This window comes from Rhea pennata, chromosome 4 (assembly GCF_028389875.1).
Source record: "Rhea pennata isolate bPtePen1 chromosome 4, bPtePen1.pri, whole genome shotgun sequence".
Classification (NCBI taxonomy): Eukaryota; Metazoa; Chordata; class Aves; order Rheiformes; family Rheidae; genus Rhea; species Rhea pennata.
In genome coordinates this window covers 72,445,702-72,472,834 of record NC_084666.1, presented here as the reverse complement: position 1 = coordinate 72,472,834, position 27,133 = coordinate 72,445,702, and the positions used below count along the sequence as shown (strand labels likewise).

Genomic DNA, 27,133 nt, shown 5'->3' with positions numbered 1-27,133 from the left:
GCACTTCATTTAGGATGCTGGAGTCCAAAATGCGTTCCTCGACACAAACTGCTTTGAACAGTGCGTTCTCCTTCCTTCCTTCCTTCCTCGAGCTCAATTCCCTTTGGCACCTCTGGGACGTTTGCTGGACCGGGAAAGAGCACGGACGCTCCCTTCCCCACCGCTTGGCAAAGGCATACGCCGAGAGCGAGCGGACGTGTGAGGCAAAAAAAAAATCACTAACCAGGGTTTTACGTGTAGCAGCACAGCGTCAGAAAACCAGGCACGGACATGGCAGTTCAACCCACCCGTTACCGTGTTATCTAGTGCTTTGTTTATTGTTTTTTTCAAAATAATTGGTAGGTGTTTTTATTGCTTCAGTTGACGGACTCGGTCTTCATTATACAGCTCTTATGCTGGCAAATTCTCTCACCGTCTATTGTACAAATTTATAGAAATATATTTATGTATATATAGATACGTGTATTATATGCATATATTTTTCCCCCTTCCCCTTCCAGTTCAGCTTACTGGTCCCAGCAGTACCCAAGACAGCATCTCTTGTCAGAAGGTGCCTCACTGATCACGGCAACTGCAGCACCCTTTGGGCCTGGCTGTGCTTGAGGCTCCCCAGAAGGGAGCTCAGTTTCTCCGAGCCACGAAGTGCGAGAAACCGGCGTATCCGCTCCCTTTTCGTGTCCCCCGAGCTTTACGCCTGGCGGAGGCCCTCACGAGGAGCGGGGCGGAAAGCGGGCTCCTGGGCGAGCTCTGCGCCCGTGAGCCCGAGCAGACGCCGCTGGCGCAGCCCTGCCCCGAAGCCGCCCTGGATCGCAGCCCCTGCGGCTCTCGGGCTCACGGCTGTGTCGCTCAGATTCCTCGGGCGCATGGTAACCGTGAAAGCTTAGAGCGACCTTTGGTATTTCCAAGAAAAATCGGAGAAACACAGCAACACAAGCAAATAAAGTCTCCTCTGCCACACGTCTGTTTCTAGGAAATGTGTTGATAGATTTAAAAAAAAAAAAAAAAAAGAAAGGAAAAATCGGCCGTTCTTCGTGCAGGCCCATCCCTACGACTGTCCGGTGGGAAGCGCGTGCCGAGGTGTCCCAAGAGGATTAGGTAAGCCTCCATGAACCTGCAGAGAACAACCAAGCCAACCTCAAACCCGCTTTAGACCATGTTATGTCACTAATCCTTTTACATCCACATCACAAAACTTCACACGCTGGCGGGCGATTTACTGCTCCCTTGAGAGAACAGAACATTTTTTTGGAGTGGGTATCAGGCAAGCGATATCAGTTTGGAAGACCAGCAGCTGGCAGAAAGCATTGCACTTAGCCCTGTTAGCACCTGCTCATCCTTCATGGGTGACCAGAGCATTGCAGACAGCCTTGCTGGCCCCGCTGCGTCCCGAGCCCACCAAGCCTTGGGAAGATGATGGAGTGCCTTGAGTTGCCAAAAACAAGCCCCAGATGCACTGCTGGCCAGGTGAGACCTCCCCATGCAGCACACATGGGAACGCTGTCCCAACCAAGCTCCAGGCACAAGGATATAAAAGGCCTTCGCTGTTATACATGAGGCCAGGGCACCTTCTGGCCTTCAGCCCTTGGGTCAAACCTTCTTGAACCTGCAACAGATGAGCTCCTGGGAGATGGTTCACCGCAAGCCCACATTTTATTGCAATGCCAACCCTCCCCGTGTTTTGGCCACCCTCATGCAAAACCTCCCTTAGAGCCCCTGGCACTGCCCAGCACACTGAAAGGCAAGTGAGCGAATAGGTATTTTACAGATGCTCTCAAGTCTCCAGTTCACCATATTAAATTATTCTCGAACCTGGGGGACAGGCATTGCATAGGGAAGCCAGATTTCTTCAGTGTATTCTCTAGTCTTGCTGCAAGTTGCTTAAATCCACGAATGTCAAACCATCTCTGTTTCTGGGATCCTGCTAAAAGACAACTAGCACCTCCACTTATTGAGGATGGTGAAAGCATCCACAAAGCATTCAACAAATTCAGTTGCCCAAAACTTTCTGAAGACCTTGACAGGTCTCAGAGTCAGGTGCCCTGCAAGAAAACTGCTCTGCTCATCATTAGCCATAATGATACTTGCTGCTTATGCAGAGAGGTGGTTAAATACACTCTGCTCCCGCAGTATTCCTGCAGGTACCCCAGAAATGAGATGGCAGTAAAGGCTGGTCCTTTGGGACACCAATACCCACAAAATATTTGCCATCAGAAAGAAATGAAACAGTCTAAGCACTTGACAGCAGTGCAGAGTTTGAATCACTAGATCTGGATCAGGATTCAGACTCAAATGCAAGTTTCTTCGTGGAAAATACACCAAAACAGAGTCCTAGAGACAGCTACCGGTGTCCAAGAGCTTTATTCCCTCATGTTCTCCCCAGTCCTGTAAGTGCTCAGCTTGATAGATGTTACCTTGTCCTTCAGCTCTCTTTGGAGTTATCTAGACCCCTTCAGAAGGGACCTGGGTGCAATTCCCCTAAGACAGGTCACCTCACTGCCAGGTGGCACCTGTATCCTCAGAAAGGAAGCTGATATTCCTCTCCTGGGATGAAATTTCAGCAGCTCACAGAGGCTAAGGTTTAATATGTCAGAGCAGGACACTGAATTTGAGACTGAATGTGCTGCTGACAGCAGGCCCTGCCCAGAGGAACCATGTTGGTGGCAGGAGGAGAGATAGAGCTGGATACAAGGACCCTCCTCACTTCTCTCTGCCAGGAACCTGCAATGATGCTGTTCAGAGAAGAGCTGTTGACATTTTTACAGAGACCTCTCTCCCTCTGCTTGGACCACGGCCACCATCTGACCATCTCCTCCCTTGGGAATGGCCATTCCTGAGACAGCACCTGTCCCTCAACACTCTTGACAGCAGAAATGAGTAGGCACAAGAGGTCCCCTCTGGCCAGGCATGTGCCTCCCAGCTTATAGCAATATTCAACGGGATCAGGAGCCAACTGCCAAGTAGTCCATAACTAATCTTTCACAGCAACCTGGTAGGGTGAAGGCTGCTGAAGCAAGGGGGTGAGCTGCTCCCTTTACTGCATCCATCCTGCTGAGGAAGAGTGGGCCAAATGCCATCCATTCTTCTTCAATGCAAGGTTAACCCACAAAAAAGATGTAAAAAAATAAATAAAAAGGGACAGAGGACAAGCCCAGAATGCAGGATTTCTAGACAGCGATTTGCCACTCTGGGGCTGGGTCCCAACCCCCAGAACCCCCATGTCAAACTCAGAACACCACAGGACAGGCCAAGGCAGTGTCCAGGACACATCAGTCTCACATGATCCACCGTTGCCTGGTTAAATTCATCCCTATGGTCTTCCCATCTGGTTGAGTCCCTGAGAAGTCTCTTCAGTTGCTTTTGGGGTTAGGTGGCAAGAGGATCAAAATTACCTGCTGGGGTCTGCTCCATCCAGGTGAGGGATGAAGCACGTGGGGAGACAACAGGGGAGCAGGGGGTTTGGGGGATGATGATATCTATCTACATTTACTTGCTGCATCCATCTGTCTCACCTGCCAAAGCCACTACCTTTTGCCAGTAAAAAGCAGGCAAGAAGATACCTCTTACCTCAACAGGAGGCTTCCAGCAGTCACATGCGTGCTCTGCCCCCATCCCTCCCGTATTTATTTACACAGCGTGTTTATTTGCATTGGTGTTCGGGCTTCCATTAGCTTTAATTATGTATGAAAAAGCCTAATTCTGCCGCATCCTCCTCCCTGTCGACTAATTAGGCGAGTGATTGAGTAAAGCCATTAAAGAGATTGCATCCATTATTAAGCATTTCATTTCAGAAATGGACCACTTCTCTGGAGCACCTCTCAGGACTGTCCCCATGAGCCTGCCCCAGAGCCAAGCAGTATCTTGCCAGGGCTGGTAACAATTTTCTCTGATGAGTAAAGTGAAGAGGAAGAAAGTTTCTTAACCTGCACAAAACCAGCAGCGAGCCAGGCAAGGCCTGCAGACCCTTGGCAGCAGCGGAGGTCAACCTCAAGCACCTTTTTTTTCTTTTTTTTGCGAGACGGCAAGTCACAGCCAGGCGTGAGCAAAGCAAACCAGCTCCTTTCTTCATTTTCCGTGGCTTTGGGACAGACCACGCGCCCTTGGCTCTGCGCGATGCACACAGGAGGCTTTTCCTGGTCGTCAGTGATTTCCTCCTCCATGACTCTTCTGCCACGGGGACTTCCCGCGGTGAAGCACTGATTTCTGCCACGCTCCCTCCCTTTCCCTCAAGTTTGGGCTAGATGGGAGCAGAATGAATTTCCAGGTGAGATGAGCACCACCGACAGCCTCCACCCCGGCACCTCTATCCAGAGGGCACGTCGGACCCTAGCGGGTCACGTCTCTCTGCGCACACACAACGCTCATCACCAGCCCCTCGTGTTTTCCTCTTATCCCACGTAAGCCAGGCCCTTCCACGGGAACGGGCGAGACGTAGCGACGCCGGCACGAGCGGCCCTGCACCGCAAAAGGGCTTAGACACCGCCAGGCCCGGTGGCAACGTGCCCTGAGCAGGGGTGACCCCGATTTCCATGCTAAACGTACGCGTAGCTCTTCAGTTGCGTGTGGACTGTGCGCGCACCCCCCCGTGCACCTTCGGGGCCGCGGCGCGGGTTTTCCGGCCCCCGCGGTGTGCATCCAACGTGCACGCGCGAGCAGATCAGGGCAACCAGAAACACACTCTTATCGGGCCGAGCCGTCGTTTCCGAGCTGCACGCCTGCTGATAAGGCCCACACTCCAGCAGCCTGCTTTCCCCACTGCTTCCGGTCCCCCTTTTCTTTTTTTTGGTGGAGGGAAAGAAAATTGCAAGTGCTTTATGCATCACGAGGCACTTTTGGGAAGAGGCCTGGCGTTTCCGAGCCTCTGAGCTGCCTCTTTCGGCGTTTCGCTCGGCAGCCCGACTCCTGCTGCCCGTGCCGGGACCTGGGCAAAGACCTGGCCCTGGCCCAGGAGAAATTCCAGTAGCTGGTCGTAAGTGGGGCGGGGGGGATGGGGGGGGGGGGGGCGCCCTGCACTGGTGCTGGAGCCAGGGCAGAGCGGGAAACATCTTTAATTAAGAGGCATCATCATTTCTCCCACCCGGTAGAAGAAAGCTCGAGGAAGTTCCTTCCAAAAGGAGCAACCAGTGCGACCCCGGGACGCCACCGCGTGAGCCGCGTTGCACCGGACCCCAGGCGCCTCGTCCCAACACGCTGCCGGTGCTGCGTAGTCACGCACGGCCCCTGTTACCTGCTGGTTTATCCGGGGCTATTGGACGTTTGATATTGCCCCTACGACGGCTACGCCTCCTGCCCGCTCGCTGCTGGGGGATCGGGCAGGTCTGGCTGCCGGTACGCAAGCAAACAGGGCTGACGCTGGCTTGTTCTTTTAAGGGAAAAGGAAAATAAAATAAATACCCCCCCCCCCCCAAAAAAAAAAATCTTTATTAAAACCGGTCGACTTCTGAGAAACTAGGGGATGGCCAGGACATTCAGTAACAGCACAGGGACTGCTGGCAGCTTCGCCTTCCTCAAAAAAAAAAAAAAAAAAAAAAATCCCTCTTCAGAGTTTGTGCAACTCTGGACTATTTACTTGGCGAGCAAAATACCTCTGAGATATTAGTGTTCTCCTCACTGCCGGGGGGGGGGGGGGCAGAAAACACTTTCATTTTCCACTCTCCATCGCTTTGTTTTGTTTCAGTCGAGGCTGGTGCCGCGGCGCTGAGATCCTGCTGCCCACGTGCCCGGCGCCCCGCGCCGCTGCTGACCCCGTCCCTTACAGAGGAGAGGGGTCGGTTCACCGCTGGTCCACGGCTCAGCGCCGGCGGCGGGGTGGGGTGGGGTAGGGGGGACACCCCAAAGTACGGCCGGACACGCGCTGGCGGGAAGCGTTGCTAAACGCGGGGAGGCCAGCGCCAGCCGTGATGGACACGGTCTCCACCCGGGGGCCTTCTCGCGCACCCGTCTGCCCAGCAACGAGCCGCCCAGCCCGCGCGGGTTTATTCGTGCCGTCATGGCCGTAGCTATAAAACTTCCTGATGCCAAAATAAACAAGTAGGCGAGGGCAGGCGGAAGGAATACAGGTGACACGTTATGCAAAATTTCAAGCTGCTCCCTTGCTCGATAAGCAACCTGACGCTGTAAAAGGGCAATCTCCGCTAATTGCAGGGCTCTTGCAGAAATAATTGAACAGTAGCTCGTTCAAAGTGCACGGTCACGGTAGGAATAACGTTACTAATAGTCCTGAACCCGCGGGGGGAGCGTGGGAGGGGGGCGATAAGAAGTGGTGAGTCCAGGGACACGCGACTGCCTGTGCAACGCTGGCGTGTCCAGCGCTTCCTGCCAGCCAGCCTGGACACAGCCCTGCTCCATCAACTTCACTCGCCAAAAAAAAAAAAGAAAGTAGAAAAGAAGTTAAAAAAAAAAAAAAAAGAAAAGGGCAAGTTTAGCCAGAGTCAAGGCCCCTGACAGCATCAGTGAGCAATCAGGCTGGTGCACAAGCTGCACAAAACCACCAGGCGCGGTGGCCCATGGTTTTCTGATGGGGCGTCAGCGTCCCCCGAAGCGCGACGGCGCTGGGCAGCCCCCAGGGCACTTGCAAGGCGCTGGGTGCCGCTAGGAGGAAGCGAGCAAGTTCGTGTCCATGCAAAGGCCTGGAAGAGGGAGGGCAAGGCCCGTTTGGGACCGCACGTCCCAGAGCGGTACAAAAGGACAGCTACTGAAAATATACCTTTCTGAAGAGCGCGGCCCACCCGAGCAAAGCGCAGGCTCCTGCGGAGAAGAGAGCCTGCAACCGTTAGTTACCTGACGCGGCGTGGTGGGGTTTCCTCTACATAGATAGATAGATAGACAGACAGACAGATAGGCCTTGCCCAGTTTGCTGCTGCGCATTAGTCATCGGAGCGGCTGGTGGCACCATTCCCGCCGCCCAGCTCAAGGTCCGGCCCCCGGTGCGCAGGCTCCTGCTTTAGTGGATTAAACCTAGTCATCAGCGTTGGCTTGGAGGCCAGGCTTAGCAGGGCACGCTCAGGCTAGGGAACCTTTTGTTTGTTTTTAAAATCAATTACCAAGATTAGCTCCATAAAAGCATTAAGTAGTTTGTGGGCAAAAAGGTATCGGTTTTATCGGCTCCCTGCGCCCCGCTGTTTGCTCTCCTAATGACCGGTTTCCCCCACAATTAAGGCTGGAGTTTGCTCTTGCCGGGCGAGGCGCCCCGCTGCTCTAACGCTGCGAACGTCCGCAGATGAACCCACGAGCAGCGGCCTCCAGCTCATCCCGCTTCGCTCCAGACCCACTGCAACCCTCAGGAAAGCAGCCCACGCATTTTGCTCCTCGTCTTGCGTGCAGCTTGCCTGGGACAACCAGTTAAAGAAAAATAAGAAGCCTTTGCTGAATTTCTCTGTGTTATTGGCCGAAGGTGGACCGCAGCATCCAACGGAGGGAATCAGAGCGTAGTGGTACTCAGGACATAGCTTTTGTGCTGGCTTTTGGCAGCCGCAAGGAACAAATCCTCCCCCCACCACGGTACTCCTGTTTCCCCACCATTATATAGCTACCATACAGCGATGAGCCACAGGCCCAAGACCCTTTTCATGTCGTTAAAGCTGGGCAGACATGGGACCAGAGATGATTTTTGGCGTTGCTTTATTTAGCGTGGAGAACTCGCTGCTGTATAATCCGAGATTACCAGCCACGGGACGTGGCAGCAGCAGCTAAGCGGAAAAGGATTTGGAGACTCGCAGCTTGTCCACGCATCATCGTTACACCAAGATGTGGCCCATATTTCTCACTCAGGAGTTAATTTAAAATAGATGCATGCGTTTTAAAGACCCCCTCCTCTCCTGTGGCCAACGTGGGGGCTTTGCGTGGCAGCACTTTGGACCCACGTACCTGGCAGTCGCTGGAGCGCGGCAGGAGATGCTGCCCAGCGCCGTCGCTCAGCGCCTCCTGGAGCCCTCCAAGCCCTGCCCCACTTCTGCCCCCTCTGCAGGGGGCATCACCCAAAGCTCGGGGGTCCCGTGGCCCGGCTGAACGGAGCCTGCAGCCAGCTGCCCAAACCCCTCCCTGGTCCTTGAGCCACCCTTGGCGACGCAGAGGCATCCCGCTCCCGTGCCCCAGGGCCCTTCCCAGCTCCTGCCGCAGGGCTGAGCGACAAAAGGGGGGTAAAACGCTCAAAAACTTACAGGGTTTGGACCATGCAGCAACCCCCTCCCCGGCGACGCACCCGCCCCTGGCGCATCGCCCCGACAGCGGCCTCCAGCCCCCCTCGGCTGCCCGCTGGAGCAGGTTGAGCCCCGAAAGGGCGACAGCGGCACGGGAGTCTGGAGCCAGTCACGTGGGACCGAGCTAACAGCACGAAGGACGAAAAAAAAGAAGGAAAAAAAAGAATACCCTCTCCAGTAAATGCATAAAGTTACTTTATTTTCAGTATACATTTAATTTTGAAAAATATAAATGCTAAAATATCTCATCATCTTCATCTTTTGATTCCATAAAAGTCACAATAGAAAGCTTCATAAAACTGTAAAATACTATGACGTTATAAGGAATTTCATGGTTTACATTACTGGAAAAAAATCATTTTAATATATTGAAATGTTTTCTGCTTTTTTTCCTGTTTTGTTCCACCATCTTGATCCACTTCATTTTATACTAAGTTTTTATTCTTTCCTCCAAAGCAAATACAGACTTAAGAGAATTAACAACAATAATAAAAGTATCTGAAAGTGCGTCTTGATTCAAAATAAAAATAAAGTAATGAAGACAAGTATCGGCCGCGATGACAAACAAACGGGGACGAGCTGCCGGGGCCGAGGCTGGCGGGGCTGGGACAAAGCTGCCGGCGGCTGCTGCCTCCCCAGCCCGCAGCCGCCGCGAGCAGCTCGGCTCCGCGCAGACTCCTCGCGCTGCAGAGCAGCGGGCGCCGGGCGCTCCTGACGCGCCCCCGGAACCCAGGCTCGCGCTTCCCCCCCGCCTCCGCCCCCCAAAATACCCAATTCTGGATCAAAATAAGGGTCTATGTTCTCGCCACAGAGCCTACGAAGTGCAGCGAAACCCTCCCTGTGGGCACTTCAGCCTGGCGCCCGGCTTTAGAGGGCCACATTTCGCCGCCCCTGCCTCGTGGTGCCAGCAGCGCTCCGGCGCTTTGTGGCTTGTTTGCTTGCTGCTGCTTCTCCTTTTTTTTTTTTTTTTTTTTTAAAAAGAAACAACAACAGAGAACCCAACTTTCCGTGAAGTGCTTTTGTCATGGAGCAGGAAATGGAACATTTCCAGCTGCTGCCACCACAGCTCCATGTTTTACATGGAAAACTGCAGAAATCTTTGTCCCATCCCTCGACCAACGCTCCCCTCTGCGCCCCAGCTCAGTCCATGAAAACAGGAAAAAAAGGAAAGAAAAAAAGAAACAGAAACAGATCAGCAGTCAATACATTTCAAGTACATTTAACATGGTTCAAAAGTGGAAGACCTCATTTTCGTGGAGACTAATCACCAGGTAACAGCGGGTGAAAAGCCGTGCCGGGCATGTGCGTATACGCGCGCGTGCGGTACCCCGCGGTTTGGGCACCCGCGCAGCAGGGGCTTCTACTGTCCGTGCTCTTGCAGGATGTTTTTTCGCTATAATTATCTATTTCGATCTTTCTCGAGTCAGTTATTCGGACTTCTAAAAAGGTACAGGCAAAACCTGGTCACCCCCAGGTACCCTGCACAGGCCACCCGAGCCCGCGGCCCCCTTTGGCAGCCAGTGACTCGTGCTGACGGAGGAACGAGAGCGGCTTTCTACGTATGCAAGCTAGCGCCGCGCTCCCCAGAGCAGCTGCCCCGCGGCAGCGGAGGGCCGACCGTGACCTTGCTGCTTTTCGGGATGCTCCGCACGTCTCCTTACCCTTCCGGGAGCAGGTCTGGGCAGCGCCGGGGGGATGCCGATCTCCCCGGGTAGCCCAGGGGAAAGGCTGCCTCTCCCTCCCTCCCTCCCCCTCGCAACCGCCATGCACCTTCGCTGCTTGCTCACGGGCAGCGAGCGACACTCGCGCCCGAGCAGGCGTCTAGATGCCTCGACAGCACGCGGGGGAACGTGCGCGTGCACTGCGCGGGCGCCACTGCACCACCATCGCCTTCAAGAAGCAATGGCCACTTGCCAAGACCAAGCTGTCACCAGCAGGTCCATACCAACTCCTCCTGCAAGCGAAGCGCTCTAGCGAAAGCGAGCCTGCCAGGTGCTCCTACAGCACATCTGGAAGAAGAAGAGGACCACCGCTCTGCACCTCTGGCTGTTCACAAGGCAACTACCAGTGAGGAGATGCTAAAATCTGGTCTAACAGGTCTCAGCACCACCATGAAATTCTGCTTCTCTAATGCAACGTGCACTTTGGGGTCTTAATGGCAGGCTTGAAGGCCACAGGCTATGCTTTCAGCCTTCGTCGTTTTGCTACACCAGCAAAAATGAAGCTAAACCACATACTAGGCATTAGCGAATAGTTTCTGCGAGCGCCGTTTTGTAACATCTCCCACCCCGGGGCGGTGCTGGCAGCCTCGCAGGGGGCCTGTCCTGTCCCCGGCGCTTGATGGCCGTGCTGCCGGCTATCTGCTTGCTGGGTTTAAAGCAGAAAGCCTGTGCGTGACCACGTGCACGCCAGCTTGCTTTTGACGTGTCAATTTGGCTTGACGAATCAGACTATCTAGGGGTGTGCTGGGCACTAAAAATTTAGGGTCAGTTCTGTACCTGATGGTAACCGCATCTGGGACAGCATGGATCCACAAAGATTGACGTAGGGTGTCAATCTTTAGGGCTCTGGCCAAAAAAAAATTCCCTGTAAGTAATCTTAAAACGTCTTTTCCTTAATCACTCCATCATTGTGTCCAAACTATGCCGAGGGTGTCTGGGCTGCTGCACATACACACGCGCACGCATGTTTTAATTGACATAATTCTAACAATACTGCATAGGAACTCAACAAAACAAATGGTCAGAATCTGCCCCGACATCGCCCACCGCTCACTGCTTCAGTCGTCATCATTAAATCTAAGACTCTTCCCACACCACAAGAGAGTTAAGTCCTGTCTTGACTCCTTCATAGTAAAGTTAGATTATTTATTTTTAAAAAAGGGGTAAAACAGATGGTTTAGAGTAAAAGGTGTTAATAAAACTGATCCAGCCCTATGCCATATCCTGGAGATTGTGTGTTTTTTCTTTTGTAAAAATCACATTATATATGGTACAATACATTTTTTACAGAAAGCCTGGCATCTAGAAATAAGAGGTAGAACTACTCAAAACTATATGTTTCCTGCTGCAGGAAAAATTCATTTTTCTTTACAGTAATTAAAAAAAGGTTAAAAAAATTGACAAAAAAAAAGTTGTAGGTTAGGCCCCCATAATTTAAACAAAACAATCTAGGAAAATAACACTCTTCAATGTACCTGACAGATTAAGTCCATTAAAGTGTTCTTTTAAAAAAAATTGCATAGGAAAGGGGTATTTCATAACACATGCTACAACGATGGCAATAGTTTGTCTGTGCTGGGAGTGAAGTACCTTTTAGTTTTCCTTCTTGTGTTACTACAAGTACAGGCTTTAAGAGCAAGTTAGTATTAGCAGCACTTTCCAGCATCTCAGAGCAGTGTAATAAAGACATTGAATTAGCCTGGAGGTCATTTTGTTCTGCCAGACAAAAAACAAACAAACACACACTGATTCACAACTAAAGTCATGCCAGTTCCTCTGGCATTTCACATAGGTATTATATTATATCCTTAATACTTCTTCCCTCTGCTTGAAAATGAGAGAGATGCGTGCATGTCTAAGCGACAGAGAAGGCAAACAAAAATCTTGGTCAGAGTGGAAAAACGGGGCGAGGATGAATAAAAAGACATCTGTAGGGGGCACAGGTAGAGGGAGAAGTGCAGAATGTCTCGTTTACCTATGCAGGTGGGAAGCCAAGAGCATTTTGTAATATTTGGCTAGTGACAAAAAAAAAAAAAAAAAAAAAAAAAAATCCACGTAAGATTTAACAGACAGACAAATTACAAAGTAGTTTCTGTTCCCTTGCTCCTCCAGAAATAACCGCCGTCTTCAGGCTCAAGCTCTATTCTAATTTGAGGCACAACTTTCACTGGAGTTCGTGGAGGGCTGCACAGAAAAAGAGAGAAAGATAGATGCACAGATGACTTGATGCTTTTGTCAAGGCTTAATGTGTTCTGCAACACCCGGCCGATTTCTCCCAGCTCCTCTCCATGCAGTACAACTGCTGAGTGATCAATTCCTGAAAACATCTACAATTCACATAGGAATAATGGCATCATATATATATATATATATACACACACACACATATATAACAGAGTGGCAGTTGGCTTACACAGGGAAAACTGCAGATACTACTACTTACTGGGTCATCCAACAGACAACACTGCATCTAGAAGTGGAACAAATCCTTGATTCCCAGTATCCCGCATCAATTCTTTGCATTAGCACATGCAAGTACAATACAATGTTCAAAAATCAGCAGCCTATGGATACCAAATACATGACCCAGGACAGTGGTGATACACAGCTCTTAGCTACCTTTACTTACCATGAAGCCTGTATCTCACATTAAGTTATTTTAATGAGTTGATCCAAACACTACTTATGTCAGGGGGAAAACCAATGATTCCATCGATATAGGACCTCCAGATACCTAGGAGTTGTGCTTCACATCCAGCTGTGACAAAACTCATAAAGCTGCCCTTGAAATAATTTGCTTATATCCCTGGAGCTTAATTTGACACACTTTCTGACACCTGGAGCTGGAGCTGTGTCTTTAACACTGCAGAAGACTATTGCCCTCTCAGCCAAGGATCTAACCCCCGGTGCTGGGGGCCAAGGTGTCCTAACAGTCTGCACCCCAGCTGCGCTCTCACTGCTCTTGGCAATGTTTGCTTGCAACTTCCTTGCTGCTGCTTAAACTCATTATTTCCTCCATTATTCCCCCCCACACAGGAGAAAACAGATTATTTCCTTTGTCTTTGCAATATCCTGTTACATGATCAAAAGAAAACAGTAATTTTCTCCCCCCCTCCCCCTTTTTTTTTGAGGAATAGCTATAGGTAGCAGTTTGCAGGTTCTTACCTTGGCATGGTGTGTGACTGAAGAAAAGGAATTTTTTCAGCATGACGTATGGCGTTCAAGGAATGTTGGAGATTTCTCTCCTGTTGGGGAGGAGACAAGAAAGTCTTTTTGGTCATCTCACGCAGCATTTATGGCTTCTCAAGCACAGCCTTAGTTCACTCAGCAAACCCCCATGTATTTGGGAGCTCCTTTCAGGGCTGACTTCCTGCCACATGAATCTCACAGCTTGCAGATAAAATGCTAAGTTTAAACCTGACCTCCAAGATAAAAAGCCTTGAGCTGCCGATACGACCAAAGACTCGTTTCCAGAGACTGCCTGGTGAGCTGCACTCAGAAGCGGGCTTTGCCCAGGCAGGTATATAACTACACGGGGGGATAAACAACTACAAGTGGTGGCTCAGCTATCGTTGCTGTTACTTGGCTGGCACAAATGGGGCACAAAAAAACAGATGGCCTGAAAATTCCCTTTGTATTTAGCAGGCAGGCGTTGAAGCCTGCCCAAGGGCTCTCCGTCTGGGGCGCGGGAAGCCACGAGCCACCTCAAAGCCAGCTGCAGACCAGCCCGGGCCCCCCAGCAGTGCTCAGAGCTACCTGCCAAAAGGGCCTTGGGAACCCCGCGTTGGGGTCTGGGTGCACAACCCGGGGTCAGGAAACTCCCAAATCCCCTCTCAGGCCAATTACTCCCTTTCTTGGCCTTGTTTCACCACCTTGAAAAACAGATAACATAACTTCTCATCTAGCTCCTTGGTTATCCTGTGCTCCTCACCATGGCATCCTAACTCCTTGCGAGAAAATAGGGGGCTTGTTGCCTGTAATCACCTTCCTTTCCTGACTCTGCGTGGCGAAACACACACTTTGCTCATAATAATCCTCCTCCTGCTATTGCAGAAGGAAAGCTAAGGACCAAAAAATGATTTTTGTATTTGGCTTGGGAAACTGCTGGAATCCACTTCACTGCCTTATTGGTTGAAGGATGAATTAAGCGTTTGTGAAGCGCTCAGATCATGCAAAATATACTCAAGTACTAAGTGCTACTAGTATTATTGGTAATGTATTTTGTATCTCAGAGTGCAGTTATACACCTAGGCTAATGCCACAGTGTTGATGGATTCCAGCTACTCTTTCTAGTTACAAGGACCTGAAACTTTTTTTTTTGCCTTTTTTCTAAATAAAGGAGAGCAAATCAATTTCTCAATTGTAAAAATGTACAAATTTGCAAATAAGCTACTGTTTGGCACATTGATCAATGATTTACCCAGATTTGTAGCAGAAGCATTAATTTTTCCTCAATTATTTCATCCTTAACGATACTGAAATCAGTGCCTCTCATCATAAAATCCAGTGTAACAACCTTTAGGATGTAATTTATGTTTAGCATATCAAGCATTTTCACAGAAGAAAGACCTATTTGGTTGTTCAAGGTGGATTTCACCTCCTTTCTTTTCACTCATCAGCAAAACACCGTTGCATTCTGTATCTCCAGCAAAACAAAGAGAAGGTATAAATAGTAAAAGGAACCAGCTCTTTCTTTTTGGCTTTGTTTTATAATGGGAATCTGTAGGTATTCTTTCATCTAAAAACACAATACAATGTTGACGATTGCCAAATACACCTAAGTGCTGCTGAAAGCCAGAGGACTTTGGTACCAACTCTTCATCACAGATGATACTTTATGGATCTAAAAATGTGCACTTTAAAGCGTTACTCCTAGAAATCTTATTGCTGGCATCGCAGCAGTGCTGATTTAATGCTGTCGTTCATATTTCTCCCTTCCCATCTTACGACAAAGCAGAATATATATTTTGGGATTCAACCTGTTGCTCATAGTATTTTTAAAAGTCAGTGCAGATGTACGAACGCTTATCAACTGCTCTTCCTGATTCCTCACTTAATAGACAATAACAGCAGAAAGTGAAAATGGCTGAAAATGAAGATTATAATAATCAATGGTGGGTAATAGCACAAGAAAGTAAAAAGAGACAGAACAGCACAAAAGCAAATCACCTAAGAAGGGAAACATGTTAATGGTCAAATGATCACTGCTTTGTCAGTTTAATGCGTGACGCAGATCAATGACACAATTATTCTTTTAAAGTGTTGATTTTTGCAATTGCTTGGAACTTAAGGAAACAAACAGTAATGGACAGTGATGCAGTTCAGACATGCTGCAAATCCAGAACATGAGGGTCAGAGGAAAAAGATTCAGGCAGTCAGCAGAGTTAAAACAAAAAATGGCAAAGGCCAGAAACGGACTGAGTGCATTGAGGGTTAAAGAGAGACGGCGAGAGAGTTACCATGAGACCTGTTAATAGCTGGATAAAAGCATGTAAGCTGGAGGCACAAGAAAGAATAACATAAGCTTTGTAAAGAGCAAAGGAAGAAAACACAAAGCCAAAATCGACAGAGAGGCCTGGAAATTAAAGAAGAAAAAAAAAATTAAAGTAATAGGCAAGGTTTAGAAAAAATCACTCTCTATAGACAGATATATATATATATATATTTTTTTTTTGGTACTGCAAGTCAGAGTCAAGCAGGCATGCAAGCGGTTAGTTCTACTCACTGTCGGCAGGTTTGCTATCACTTAGGAAAGGTTCCTGCTCCATGATGTCCATTGGTATTTTAATACTTGGGACTTTTTCTGAGTAGGGGCAGTCAGACTGTGAAAGAAACGTGTAAAAGGTCTTAGAACATTTCCACCGCTCTCTCTCCTACTGTCTCCCACCACCAAAATTATGCTTCATATAGTTTCTGTAGGGATGAGGAATAAAACAAATAAATAAATTGTCCACCGTAGCTGTCTGTTGGTGCTCACTGGCTTCCCATTGCATCCCTCTTGCCCTCTTCCTTTACACAATGAAAATAAAACAGACCAAAACAACAATCCTGCACAAGCGTTGTCTTCCCCTCTCCCCACCTCACCAGCTCCTTGGCCAGCAGTTTATAAGACATCATCCAATTCAGTTTGGAGTTGGCTGCAGAAAATGCAGGTGAAAATGTATACTTAGAAAGAAAGGAGAGCGCAAAGACTTCTGTAAAATCTCACTAGCATGGTTATGTCCTATTTGCCTCAATAATCCACCTGCTAATGCCTAGAAGGTACCAGGAACAATTCTTCTATTCTTTAAAATAAAACCAACTTCTCATAACCAAGGAAAGGCTGATTCTCCAGAACTTGGCAAAGAAATTAAGGTGGTATTTCCCAGAAATGTTCAAATATGTCTTTGTTCCTGAACTAGGCACAGCCCTGGGCACAACGCTGGGTTAGAGGGGGAGATGTGAAAGTCCAGACAGGGAAACATTGCAGAGGTCAGAGACTTTCTCTCCCCGGAAAATTTAACGTAACTGACATCCAATACAACATTATATTCTCCAACAGCAAAATACTTCCTCAGAAATGTTTTTTATGAGGCTGAGGGACCAGGATAGCTCAAACAAACAAGATTGAGCAGAGAGTCACTGAGGCAATGAAGACACCCCAAAATCCCCATCAGTTTTGGGCTATATTGTGAGCACAGCGTAAGAGAGCTGGGAAGCCCTTCCAATGTATCACTCTTTTGGTGCTCATAAATATAATGGACCTATGGAAGGAAAATACTGACACTCAGAGTCTGCTTGAAACTTTACCATATTTTATGAACAGAGAGAGTGCCTGCTGTTGGCAAAAATGTGCAAAAGGGAAGACGACACTATTACACATCACTTTTGGCTCTTAAGCTAAATGTGCTAGCTCAGGATTTTTTAACAAATTGGCTGGTCATTCTCAGAGCATGCATTTTGGATGCACTATCTGAGAGAAAATCAAGGGGCTGGATTTTTCTTTATATAGAAGCTTAGGCAAATACAATAGTTAGTGGCACTAATTTACACCTTGTAATTTCAAGCAGGATGGAGCAATGGTGAGATTACTGTAATGTCTTCTTTTTTTCAGCTCCTTTATTGCTGCCCTCGATTGCTAGCACATCCTTGGTGGGAACTTCAGCGAAGTCCCAGCTAGAGCTGAGAGAACAGTCTCCATCAACGCTGGGTTTTGCCTTATTCGTCCTTAGCGTTGTTTACATTACCAGTGTCCTGAAATTCTCCTCATCCAATTGGGTAATTGGAGTATTGCCTGCACAATCCCACACTGCTAACTCTGTGGGTGCATATTTACAGTACAAAAAGGGTGAAAATAATCGAACCAATAATGCCAAGTGCTTTATATTCAGGAAATCTGGTAAAAGTGAGTGCTGAAAAGAAGACAAAAACAGCAAAAAAAAAAAAAAAAAAAAAAAAAAGAGAGTATTTTGCATAAATTCTATTACTCATTAGATCAAATACTATATCTGACATTCATTAAAAGCTTGAGAAGGCATAAAATAGCTTAAAACATACCACAGATTTGGGAGCCACGGCTCTGGGTACCATGCTGTTAGATTCAAATCAGTCAAAGAAATGGGGGGGGGAGCCCATCCAAGGAACTGCTTGTCAGTGCACAGTAATACATAAATGCACATACCCCAGGGCAACGCAGCATGGCAGCTAAGGCATTTTATTGAAAGGCAAATGGCAAAGGTTTTAAGCCCTGCTCCACTAAATTTATAGAAGACACTAAATGTTATACTGCCTCCCACAGCATATAACTGAGAGGGACTGTGTAGTTAGTGTGCATATGGCTTCCCACTGATACAATACTGCTGAAATTCAAGTCTTAAGTCAAAGTCTTGTCTTCATGTTCTCAGGCGAGGGCTCTCCACACTGACACCTGAAGCTGCTGCCTTTCCTATAAAAAAAACAGTCATACAAACATAGGTTGAGAGCCTTGCCAGGTGCTGTACTGCTGACAGGGATGCATGTGCTGGGCTGCCTGAAAAATTAGAGGAGGAATAGAGTCCAGTGGCCAGTGCCTGCTACAAAAAGAGAGAGGGGAGTCCACTGTCTGAATTAAGAGCCAATCTTCTATGTTTGGGTTCAGGCTGACCTCATAAGAGTGGGAACCAAGCTATTTCCCACATTGCTGCACCCTCACTTATGAAATTATTAGTTGTGCCTCTTTTAGTGTGTAGGATCTATTCTATACAGCATATACTCTTCATACAAAGGCAAAAACTTTTGCGTATTTTCTCATCGGAACAGTCTGATTTTGTTGCCTCTAACACAGCTCTGGGGAAGAGTTACATAGCTCTCATGTAAACAAGTTGAGTTCTAGCTCATCCTCCACCAAGATCAAAGCTACCTTTTCTGTCCTCCCTCCTTGAGCTTGATCAGCCACCGGGCAGTGTGGAGGAACTCCTGGAGCTGCTGTTCTGATGCTAGATTAGATGTCAGATTATTAGCTGACCCAGTAGCTGCTTCTTGGGAGTTTCCTTTCCCTGGTATCACCTTCATAGCCACCCCGTATCAGCAAAGTTGACACGGGAGCAAGCAGGCCATGAAGTGGTGCACCAGCCCACAGTTGCTGTCACTCAGCCACCCCACACTAGACCACAGCTCCAAATTGCAGCACTGCTGGCCTCAGATCAATGACTTAGGCCTGAGTATACAGGCAAGGCCAAGCTGATTTTTGTTGCTGCTGCTTTCCCAGCCCGCTGATGTGAGATCTCTTCTCATTCATTTCTCCTGCTCTGCATTTTTCACATTTTTCAGACAGGTGACCTTACCTCTACCCCAGTCACAGAAGGAGCCTCTTCATTAACTGTAGACAGTAACATGAGCAGAACAAGAGACACCACGCTCAACGCTCACGCTCTACGGGTATCCTGTAGTTGGTAAAGCCTCACTCCCTTTATACCTTGCCATCCACTTGGAGCAAAAGTCGATGCTGACTACAGCAGCCAACTCTCCAAAGGAAGTACCCGCTCAATATAGGAAATACTACATAATCATTGTGGTTAGCACTTCAATGTAAATTTAGTAGTACATGAGCTCACATTAGCCCTGGGTAGTAGGCTGTTTAAAGGCACAAAGCCTACATTTCTTCTAAATATATATGCAATAAAAAAGATCAGAAGATTCTAAGTCATGTAGATCTGGTCAGGTCACTACATTTAATAATGATGTTAGCAGCTATGTTTCACTATTTTACTGCACGCTGCAACCTGAGGTCAGAGAAAAGAGTAAAGTACATTGGAGAAGGGCATGTATTCTAAGGCACTGCAATGACAACCAATTTGCACCTTTTTGTCCTTTTAAAGAGTAATTCAGAAAAATCAAAAAAGAAAAAAGCCCATAATATTTTCAGAAGTAACAGAGCTGCTCACAAAAACCACTGTCCTTCTAAAATGTAAAGACAATTATGGAGAAAAAAGGAGGAGGAGGGAAAGATGAGTAAGGGTGATGAAAAGCATTCTAGTTAAAGGCATGACATATCTGCAGTTAGCTACTGCACTTGTGAAAAATGTGATTTCACTCTTGGCAATGCAAATACCACCTGCCACAGGCTGGTGACGTCTGGCAAAAGGAAGGCAATGTTGAAAAGAAGTTTTGTCTGGGGTCAGTCTGCTGCAGCAGGTAAAAACTGCTGGTCTGATTCAAAATGGGCTGGGAAAATCCTCACCCCAGAGCTGGGGAAGAGCACAGTGCAGTCACCCAGGATTAAGTAGCTACACAGGAGTAATCTGACAAGAGCAGAAAGCTCCTTACATCATCATTGTCGCTGTCCAGACTGCCTTTCTTCTTTTTCTTCTTCTTCTCATCTTCTTTCTTTTTCTTGTCCTTTTCTGGAATGACGTCATCAAGAAAGCTTAGGTCATGCTGGGAGAAGAGGTAGTCCATGGCTTTTCTGACAGCTACGAGAGCCAGGATCTGAAAAGGCAGGAACAGACTTTGCATTCTGTCACATTTTACCTTTAACTGGGAACATTCTGCCCATTCATGTTGCTCCCTCTTCTTAATTTCAAACAGTTTATTCTGGCTGTAAATTAACCAGTATAGAACAGAGTGAACACCTGGAGTACCTCAATCAACTTGAAAATCCAAACTTTAGTCTGGAGTTAGGCCTCCATTAAGTGGTATTGCTTCGCATGAGAAAAAGCAGACAAGTAACTTTATGTAACCATTTATCGCTCCTTTGGAGACAAAGGTAACCTGTACCACCCAACCAGCAGGCATCAGGCAAAATAATGAACTAAAGAGACCAAAGATGTAGGTTTTCCATTTATTTAAATTTATTTTTTCCACTCAGGGTCACAGGGGCAGCCTGGGTAATTTTGTTTACTTTTTTCCTCACACTTTCCCCAGATGTAAGAACTCTTTAGAAATTTGACAAGGGCCTAATGTGTCCTCACAGTGTGCAGAATAAAGTTTAATATGATGGTGGCTGCATGAAACTGAAGGTTTTTCTGTGCAAGACCACAATCAAAGGAGCTAGGAAAAAAAGAAAGAGCACAGCTGAAGCAACTCTTTACATCTACACTGGATCTAATGCCACCAACAAATGCATACTGAGATCACACATATGCTTTACCAAGGGGTACACTAAAAGACTGAAGCTTGACTTGGCTACAGAAAGATGCAATCTATTTCTGGCAAATAACAGAACTGCCTTTAACATGAAGATCTTGCCCCAAGCAATGATGATCAAAAGCACAAATCTAAGAATGGATCTCAAATTTTAACTTGCATAACTGCAGGTGCATTACAGAAGTGTAAAAATACTTGGGGAGGGAGATGTCACACATATCCCTGTGATTATCACAATATAAATTACATTTGTATTAAAATTGCTCTTCTTACAAATTAAGTATAAATTTAGCTACTGGTCAGATCTTCACAGCCAAATTGCAATTTTATATTCTTTTCATTCATGAGTGCAAATGACTGAGGTTTGGCCATCAGATCCAGTTACACCTAAGCTGCCACAACACCTTCACTGATTCTGCATCATTATAATAAACATCAGTAGATTTACTGCTCACTCAGATATTGTGTTTTATGGGTAAGAAGAGAGTCTAGATCTTAGATTCAACTTTGAACAGCAGTACAACACAGTCATTAAAATGCAATGGAATGGCATTTAAGTGGGAACTGTGGATTTTTAACATCTTTATATATGAGCATGTGTTCTAGCAAAAATGTGTAGGATTTTCTACTTGAGTAAGCTTTACTCTAATTTCACTGGCATCAGAGAACAAATGTTTGTCTTTGTCTAGTTTTCTGCTTTCTCTCATTCTCTTTCCTAAATAAGCACTCAGTCTGTAACTGCACCCACAACTGAGATTTGACTTGTTCCTAAACCTGAAACCAGGGAGGCTGGACTCAAATTTCTTACGGAGTTTCATACAGCTTTGACTTGGCAGAAGTCTGAACCATCTCCAAGCCAGAGATGAAACTGCAGAATCTGCACGTGTGGAGGTTTGGTCCCATTGGATTCACGTTAGATTCAGTTGTCCACAAGACTACATTGCTGCCAACTGTTCTCATTGATTTACAGGTCAGGCATGGAGGTGGAGATGGGTCTTTTCCGTGCTCTCTTGTTTTGGCCCAAACCATTCCAACTGTCACCTGTATACGGTCACAGGTTTCAAGACTCAGTCTGGCTTGGAAGCCTCTCGCAAAGTGTACATGTAACCTCCCCTTAAAACTAGGTCGGGTTTTATTTGGTATAAGCACTTAATCACCTTTATAGGTCTACTAAGGCTATAAATGCACAGAAAACTGAGTTTAACAGTTTCCCTCTCATCATGCAGATATACTATATCTCAGACTGACTACATAGTGTATATTTATGAAATAGTTCTTCTATATGATGAATAATTTATCATTCAACATCCAAAAAATGCTTTAACATGACTCTGCGTGACCTTACGGCTATACATAATATACTCAGATATGAAACATAAATCAATATCACTGTATGAATCCATGTGAAAGGAAAAAGACTTTTTTTTTTTTTTTTTTTTTTTTCCCCTCAACTTAGCTAATCCTTTAATCCTTTTTCTCCATTTGGTCCTCCTCTTACAGAAAGCCCTGAGCAGTGTGCACAGCTCTACCATCTCATTCTTGTTTTTGTCAGTATGTGTTATTTAAAAGCAAGGGAGACATTTTCTGTACAATGATTAGTGCAGACTGAAAAAGGAAAGCTATGAACCTCTCATTCATTTATGCAGCTCCAGGAGAAAGCAGCAATTCTAACCTTGGCAGTCAGAAAGGGTCAAAATTAACTTCACCTTCCTGGAAAAAAATTAACTTTCCAGGCTTGTTTTTCTCCAGAGGATCTATGTAAAGGCAACCACAGCAAACGAGAGGATGTGGAGGACATTTGCCTCATGCGGTCTTGCGTCAGTGCAATGAACAGAGTGCAGAGTCCCAGGCTAGGGATTTCTACAGTGAGAGGATTTGATTTGCCTGTTTGTGGGAGGGTATGATGGCATGTTTTGAAAGGCCCGGGCTACAAAAGTGAGGAAGGGATGGAAAAGGTGAAGGAGAATGTCACCTACCATGACAGGAAATATTATAGCAGCCACGGTTGATTTGAGAATCCAAAGGAGGGCCAGACATACCACCTGCAGAAATGTGAACAGATGGACCCTGCGCAGGGGCACGTGACGCAGATAGATAAAGTCAGGCTGATGTTTCAGAGGCATCAGGAGCAGCTTCAGACGATCCATGAACTGAGTAAAAAATGAAAGAAAGACAGGCACTTAAATGAAAGCCAGGATGCACAAAAATGAGTGACAAAAGCATTATCAGACCATGAAGGGTGACCTTGAACGAACTTGTTTTCCTTCCATAAAGGAAATTCAGCAGAGAACTCGGCACAGTTCTTCTATCCTGAGTAACCTTTTCTTAATGCATAATCAGCTAAACATTTTAACTCAGTTGTCTAAAGTTAAGCTCCTACATCTACATTTGGCACCTAAACAGAGACACTGGAGCCAAACATCTCTCAAAGTGAGTCTTTCAGATTCCTGTATTTTAAGCAGCAGGACTTCACTGTGCTCTGGTGATCAGCATGTAAACTAAAAAACTAAGGTGTCAGTGGAAATAGCTCTCCTGGCTTCAAAATAACTAGCTGGATCTGCTGCAGCTGGGGATGTAAGGAACTTTCAGTTGAAGGAAGCACTTAATTACCCACAAAATAGAGGAAATAAGATGAATACCCAAAATACTGCCAGGATCAAATTCTGGGTCACTGAAATGAACCCACATTTCTACCAAGAAGCACTAAAAGACTTAAAAGCAATACATTTTCCAAATCAGTTGGGAACATGGGTTAACGAAGATGAGGGCAAACATAACGTTGGCAGGAATAGAAATGCACCTAACTGAGGAATGAGGAGGACAGACAGCTTTTCAGGCAGCATCACTTGCTCTGGGCTGGATGTGATGGACTTGGAGCTAAACCAAAATCAGAATTTCTCATTGAGTGAAAAACATCCCTGATCGGTTGAAAACAAGCTGTACAGTTCCCTGACCACCTGGGCCAGAAAACATGGGAAATCCCCTCTAGGAGAACCAACCGAAGGGTGAATATTACAATCCCTCTGTTGTCTCTTGCCAGAACTTGGGCCTGCTGCCCACTTCTGACTGATCCTGAAACCAGATTAATCTCAAACCAGTGAATGAAAGCCAGGGCCATTTTAAAGAATATCCAAATAAATTCTCATGGTGTTCGCAGAACACAGAGTCTTTTCCCATTAGAACACAACTGAGCACTAAAAAGAAAAGCCATAATTAACAGGGTGCCAGAAAATAACAAAAACACTTCCAGCTTCCTAGCACCAATTGAAGATACTGCCCTGTGAGAAAGGCTCCTTACGTAATATTTCCTCAATGACAAAGAAAGGGGGCTTGGCTTCCCTTCAGTTACTAATAGCAGTGTTCCCACTTGTTAACATTGCAGAATAATACTGCTGCAATAAATCACATTAACTTATTTTCCTTCAGCTGGTGACAAAAGGCCCCAAAGAAGACCTGAGCCATCCTAGGAGTGAGCCGGGGGCCCTTGGGAGTGCAGGCTGTCCTTAGTATTGCTGTCAGTGAGCAGGAGGTCAGGAAAGACCCGAGGGTCTTCCCGCAGCACCCACCATTGCTCACATGGCCAGGACTTGGCTGCTCGCCTGCTTACCAGACTCTTCCTTTGGTCTTACTGTCAAGCCAGCCAGTACACGACAGTATTTGTAAACAGTTACTCCCCTTCATGTGTTTCTTTGGAACAAAAATGAAGTGGTGAAGAAGAAAGGAAAGGCCAGAGAGTTACAAAAGAAAACCCACAATGGTTAATGATTACCATCTTCTGGACAAGGTCCTGCAGGGAATCTGATCTCGCCTGTTAGAGGACCTGGGCTGCTGCAGGAACTTACCTGCACGCCGTTGAGGGAAGCGACACCCATGTACAGGAAGACACCATACAGCACAGGCATAGGAATGAACTGAAAGGGAAAAAGAAGAGAAAAATCAAGCGTGAATAATCTGCATACGCAGTCAGCACACCACTGATAGTCGGGGGGGGGGAGCATAGTTCCTAACTTGAGCTAAGCTTGAGTATCATCTCTGAATATCACCTAAAGTGATAGGGATGAGCAAGCCTTCTGCTGTATTTTGAGAGATGGAAGAACATTTGTAGTATGAAAATGAGCAGGCTAGAGGCTGAATGAGCCACTTCTCTCCCATTTCAATGCAACTTGGAAGCCTCCAAGAAAGAAAGGAAATGAAGTCAGTCAGTCCCAGATAGCCATCAAAGCAACCAAGAGGCACAGTAAAATGTGTTCAAATAAACTCCAAATTCCTCCTCGCCTCTTGGTTTTTAGTGGGACTAGAAGCAGAAAGTAGAGAAGAAAAGGCAGTATAATCCCATGATATATCCAGCTCTGGAAACCTGTCCAGAAAGGCTGCTCTCTTGTGTCCCAACTCAGAGATGACAATCAGGTGAACAAAACCTCTGCCTCTGCCCAGTCTTTGGCCCACATTAATCCACAACAAATCATAAGTATAGGACATTGAGTTACATTCTTCTCTTCTAGGAACTGTATTTTCAAACAACAATTTCTGCTCCCTCAAGTGATAAGCGCTGCCCATTCCCACATCACTGGCCATGCAATTGCTGACATCTTCCCCTGGAAGCAAGGATGGCTCAAGAGCAGGCAGTGTGCAAGGGCACAACAGCCCTGTTGCCAAACAACTCGCAAGGTTTAAGGCAAAGGAGTCACCACCAAGTGCATCTTCCTCCCCACTTCAGCAAACACCACCATAATCCTCTCCTTGTATGCCACGTGCCCAGCCCAGCTACTTGAGCCATGTCTATCTCCCATCCAAGGGCTCCTAAGTGCTTTGAAAATTCATGTCAGTTGAAACCTCGCTTCATATCCTGCGGGTGTAACTGAGCACTCCTGTCCCCTCGGCACTGCACCTGGGCTCCTCTAGCAGGGAGTATGCAAGTGAAGAAAAGCAAAGGAGGAGGCCTCCCTCCACCAAAGACACCTGCACATGGTAATACCACACCCGCTCCTCCGATAAAAATGCTCCTCTGGAAAAAAAAAATAAAAATGCTTCACTGACCCGAAGCACAAAGCTCTCTTCAATGGCAAAAACAACCGCATTGTTGCCAGAAGGGGAGAGAGTTCCTCGGCTGAACAACAGAAATGTGTGCAGCCACCGTGGCGTGATGTGAATGGAAATGCCTGGGCACAAATCAAAAGCAAGATCTGAATAAAGCCCTTTGTGCAATTTATTTGAATCCCAGAAGAACAGAGGGAGCTGGGCAGCTGTCATGGTGCAGGAGGATGGTGCGTGATGCAGTGCCCAGCAGCTGCCACTGCAGGGCAGGCGCAGCACGCCGAACATTTCCACCGCCTCCACTGCAACAGGCACATTGCTTCTCTGACCTCGGTACATAAGACGTTAGAAAGGCCAATAGTGCAGCGATAATTCACTGGTTTATTGTATTCTCCACTACATTATTAATCGTTTACAAGGTAATAAACATAGCACCATGCAAACAGCCCCGGAGGCCTTGATCCTGATTGCACCCATATAACTTCAGGGACACAAGTGCTGTAGTCACCAAGACCACGTGTGCAACGCTGTCTGAGATCAATCCTTTGTCGGGTATGTTTTCTCTCATTCCTCACCTGAGTCTCATTCCCTATCATCTCCTGCAAGCTTCTGGACTGCTAATCTATCTTTGCGTTGGCTTTGTTTGCTTTCTCGAGTGAGTTGCATTTATATTTCACATTAAAAGCCGAATGATTTTTTGGTAGCTTAGCTTCAGGAGCCTCCCATTACTGTGCATGGTAGCAGGGAGGGATGGGGGGTCTATGCTTCACATAGCCCTGGATGTCCAAGGCATTCAAACCCCTCACTGCTCTGAGGGATTAGATCAGACAAGATAGTAGCTCCTCCAGCAAGTTGGGTAGCTTTCTACTGTAGCTTCTAGTTCATTCCTATTGCTCTCTTTTTTCCTTTTCTTTTCCTTCGTATTATTCAAAATTTTTTTCCCAAATATTATTTCACCATTTTATGACAATTAATCTTGTAAATCATTCACAGGTGAACACTATCCTGCAGAGTAGCAAGCAGTGTTTTTACTTGGGAAGATTTTGTTCTGGCAAGGTCCCCACTGACTATGGGATTGCTGGCTTGGAGATTCAGAGCAAAGCTGCTGCTAGCCAACAGAATTAAAAATGTATTCATAGGAAAGTGCTTGTCATTCTCTTAGCAAGGCTGAGGATGTTTCTGTGGAGATCAGCCATAATTGAGTAGAAAGATCAGTGACATTCAAAAACAGCACAAACACCACAACACCCACAGAAAGACAAGGATGGGATTATTCTGTGGATTGACTATTTTATTGAATTTGGGCTCATTACTGTTCAATTTGCAGTTGGCATGAGAAGACTTATAGGCTTTTCAATGCATTTTGCAAGGCAGTTCTTTACAGCAGGAGCCCCTATCACTGGAGGCTGTTAAAAGTCCTCAAACGTTGCCAGGCAGTTCCTGCTGGCACATGGATGAGGAGTGTGCTGATTTATCCTCAGACTTCCTCCCGTGAGGGCCTAGCCCAGACGCATTCTTCAGGGAAGCAAAGAAAAATGATTAATGAGGGAAACAATAACAAAGGAAATAATAGAGCCCAGT

General features: G+C 46.8%; 1 protein-coding gene across 1 annotated transcript in view; it reads right to left on the bottom strand.

Annotated features, from left to right (window-relative positions):
- Positions 1–8,436: 8,436 nt before the first annotated feature.
- SLC4A4 (solute carrier family 4 member 4) overlaps positions 8,437–27,133 on the bottom strand; it is a 193,855-nt gene continuing 175,158 nt past the window's right edge. Inside the window, exons 21-26 of the mRNA XM_062574256.1 lie at positions 24,361–24,429; positions 22,495–22,668; positions 19,700–19,861; positions 15,642–15,738; positions 13,082–13,161; positions 8,437–12,100 (exon numbers count right to left, since the gene is read on the bottom strand). Of these exons, the coding sequence (XP_062430240.1) occupies positions 13,118–13,161; positions 15,642–15,738; positions 19,700–19,861; positions 22,495–22,668; positions 24,361–24,429 (546 nt within the window). The 3' untranslated portion in view covers positions 8,437–12,100; positions 13,082–13,117. The remainder of the gene's footprint in view (positions 12,101–13,081; positions 13,162–15,641; positions 15,739–19,699; positions 19,862–22,494; positions 22,669–24,360; positions 24,430–27,133) is intronic.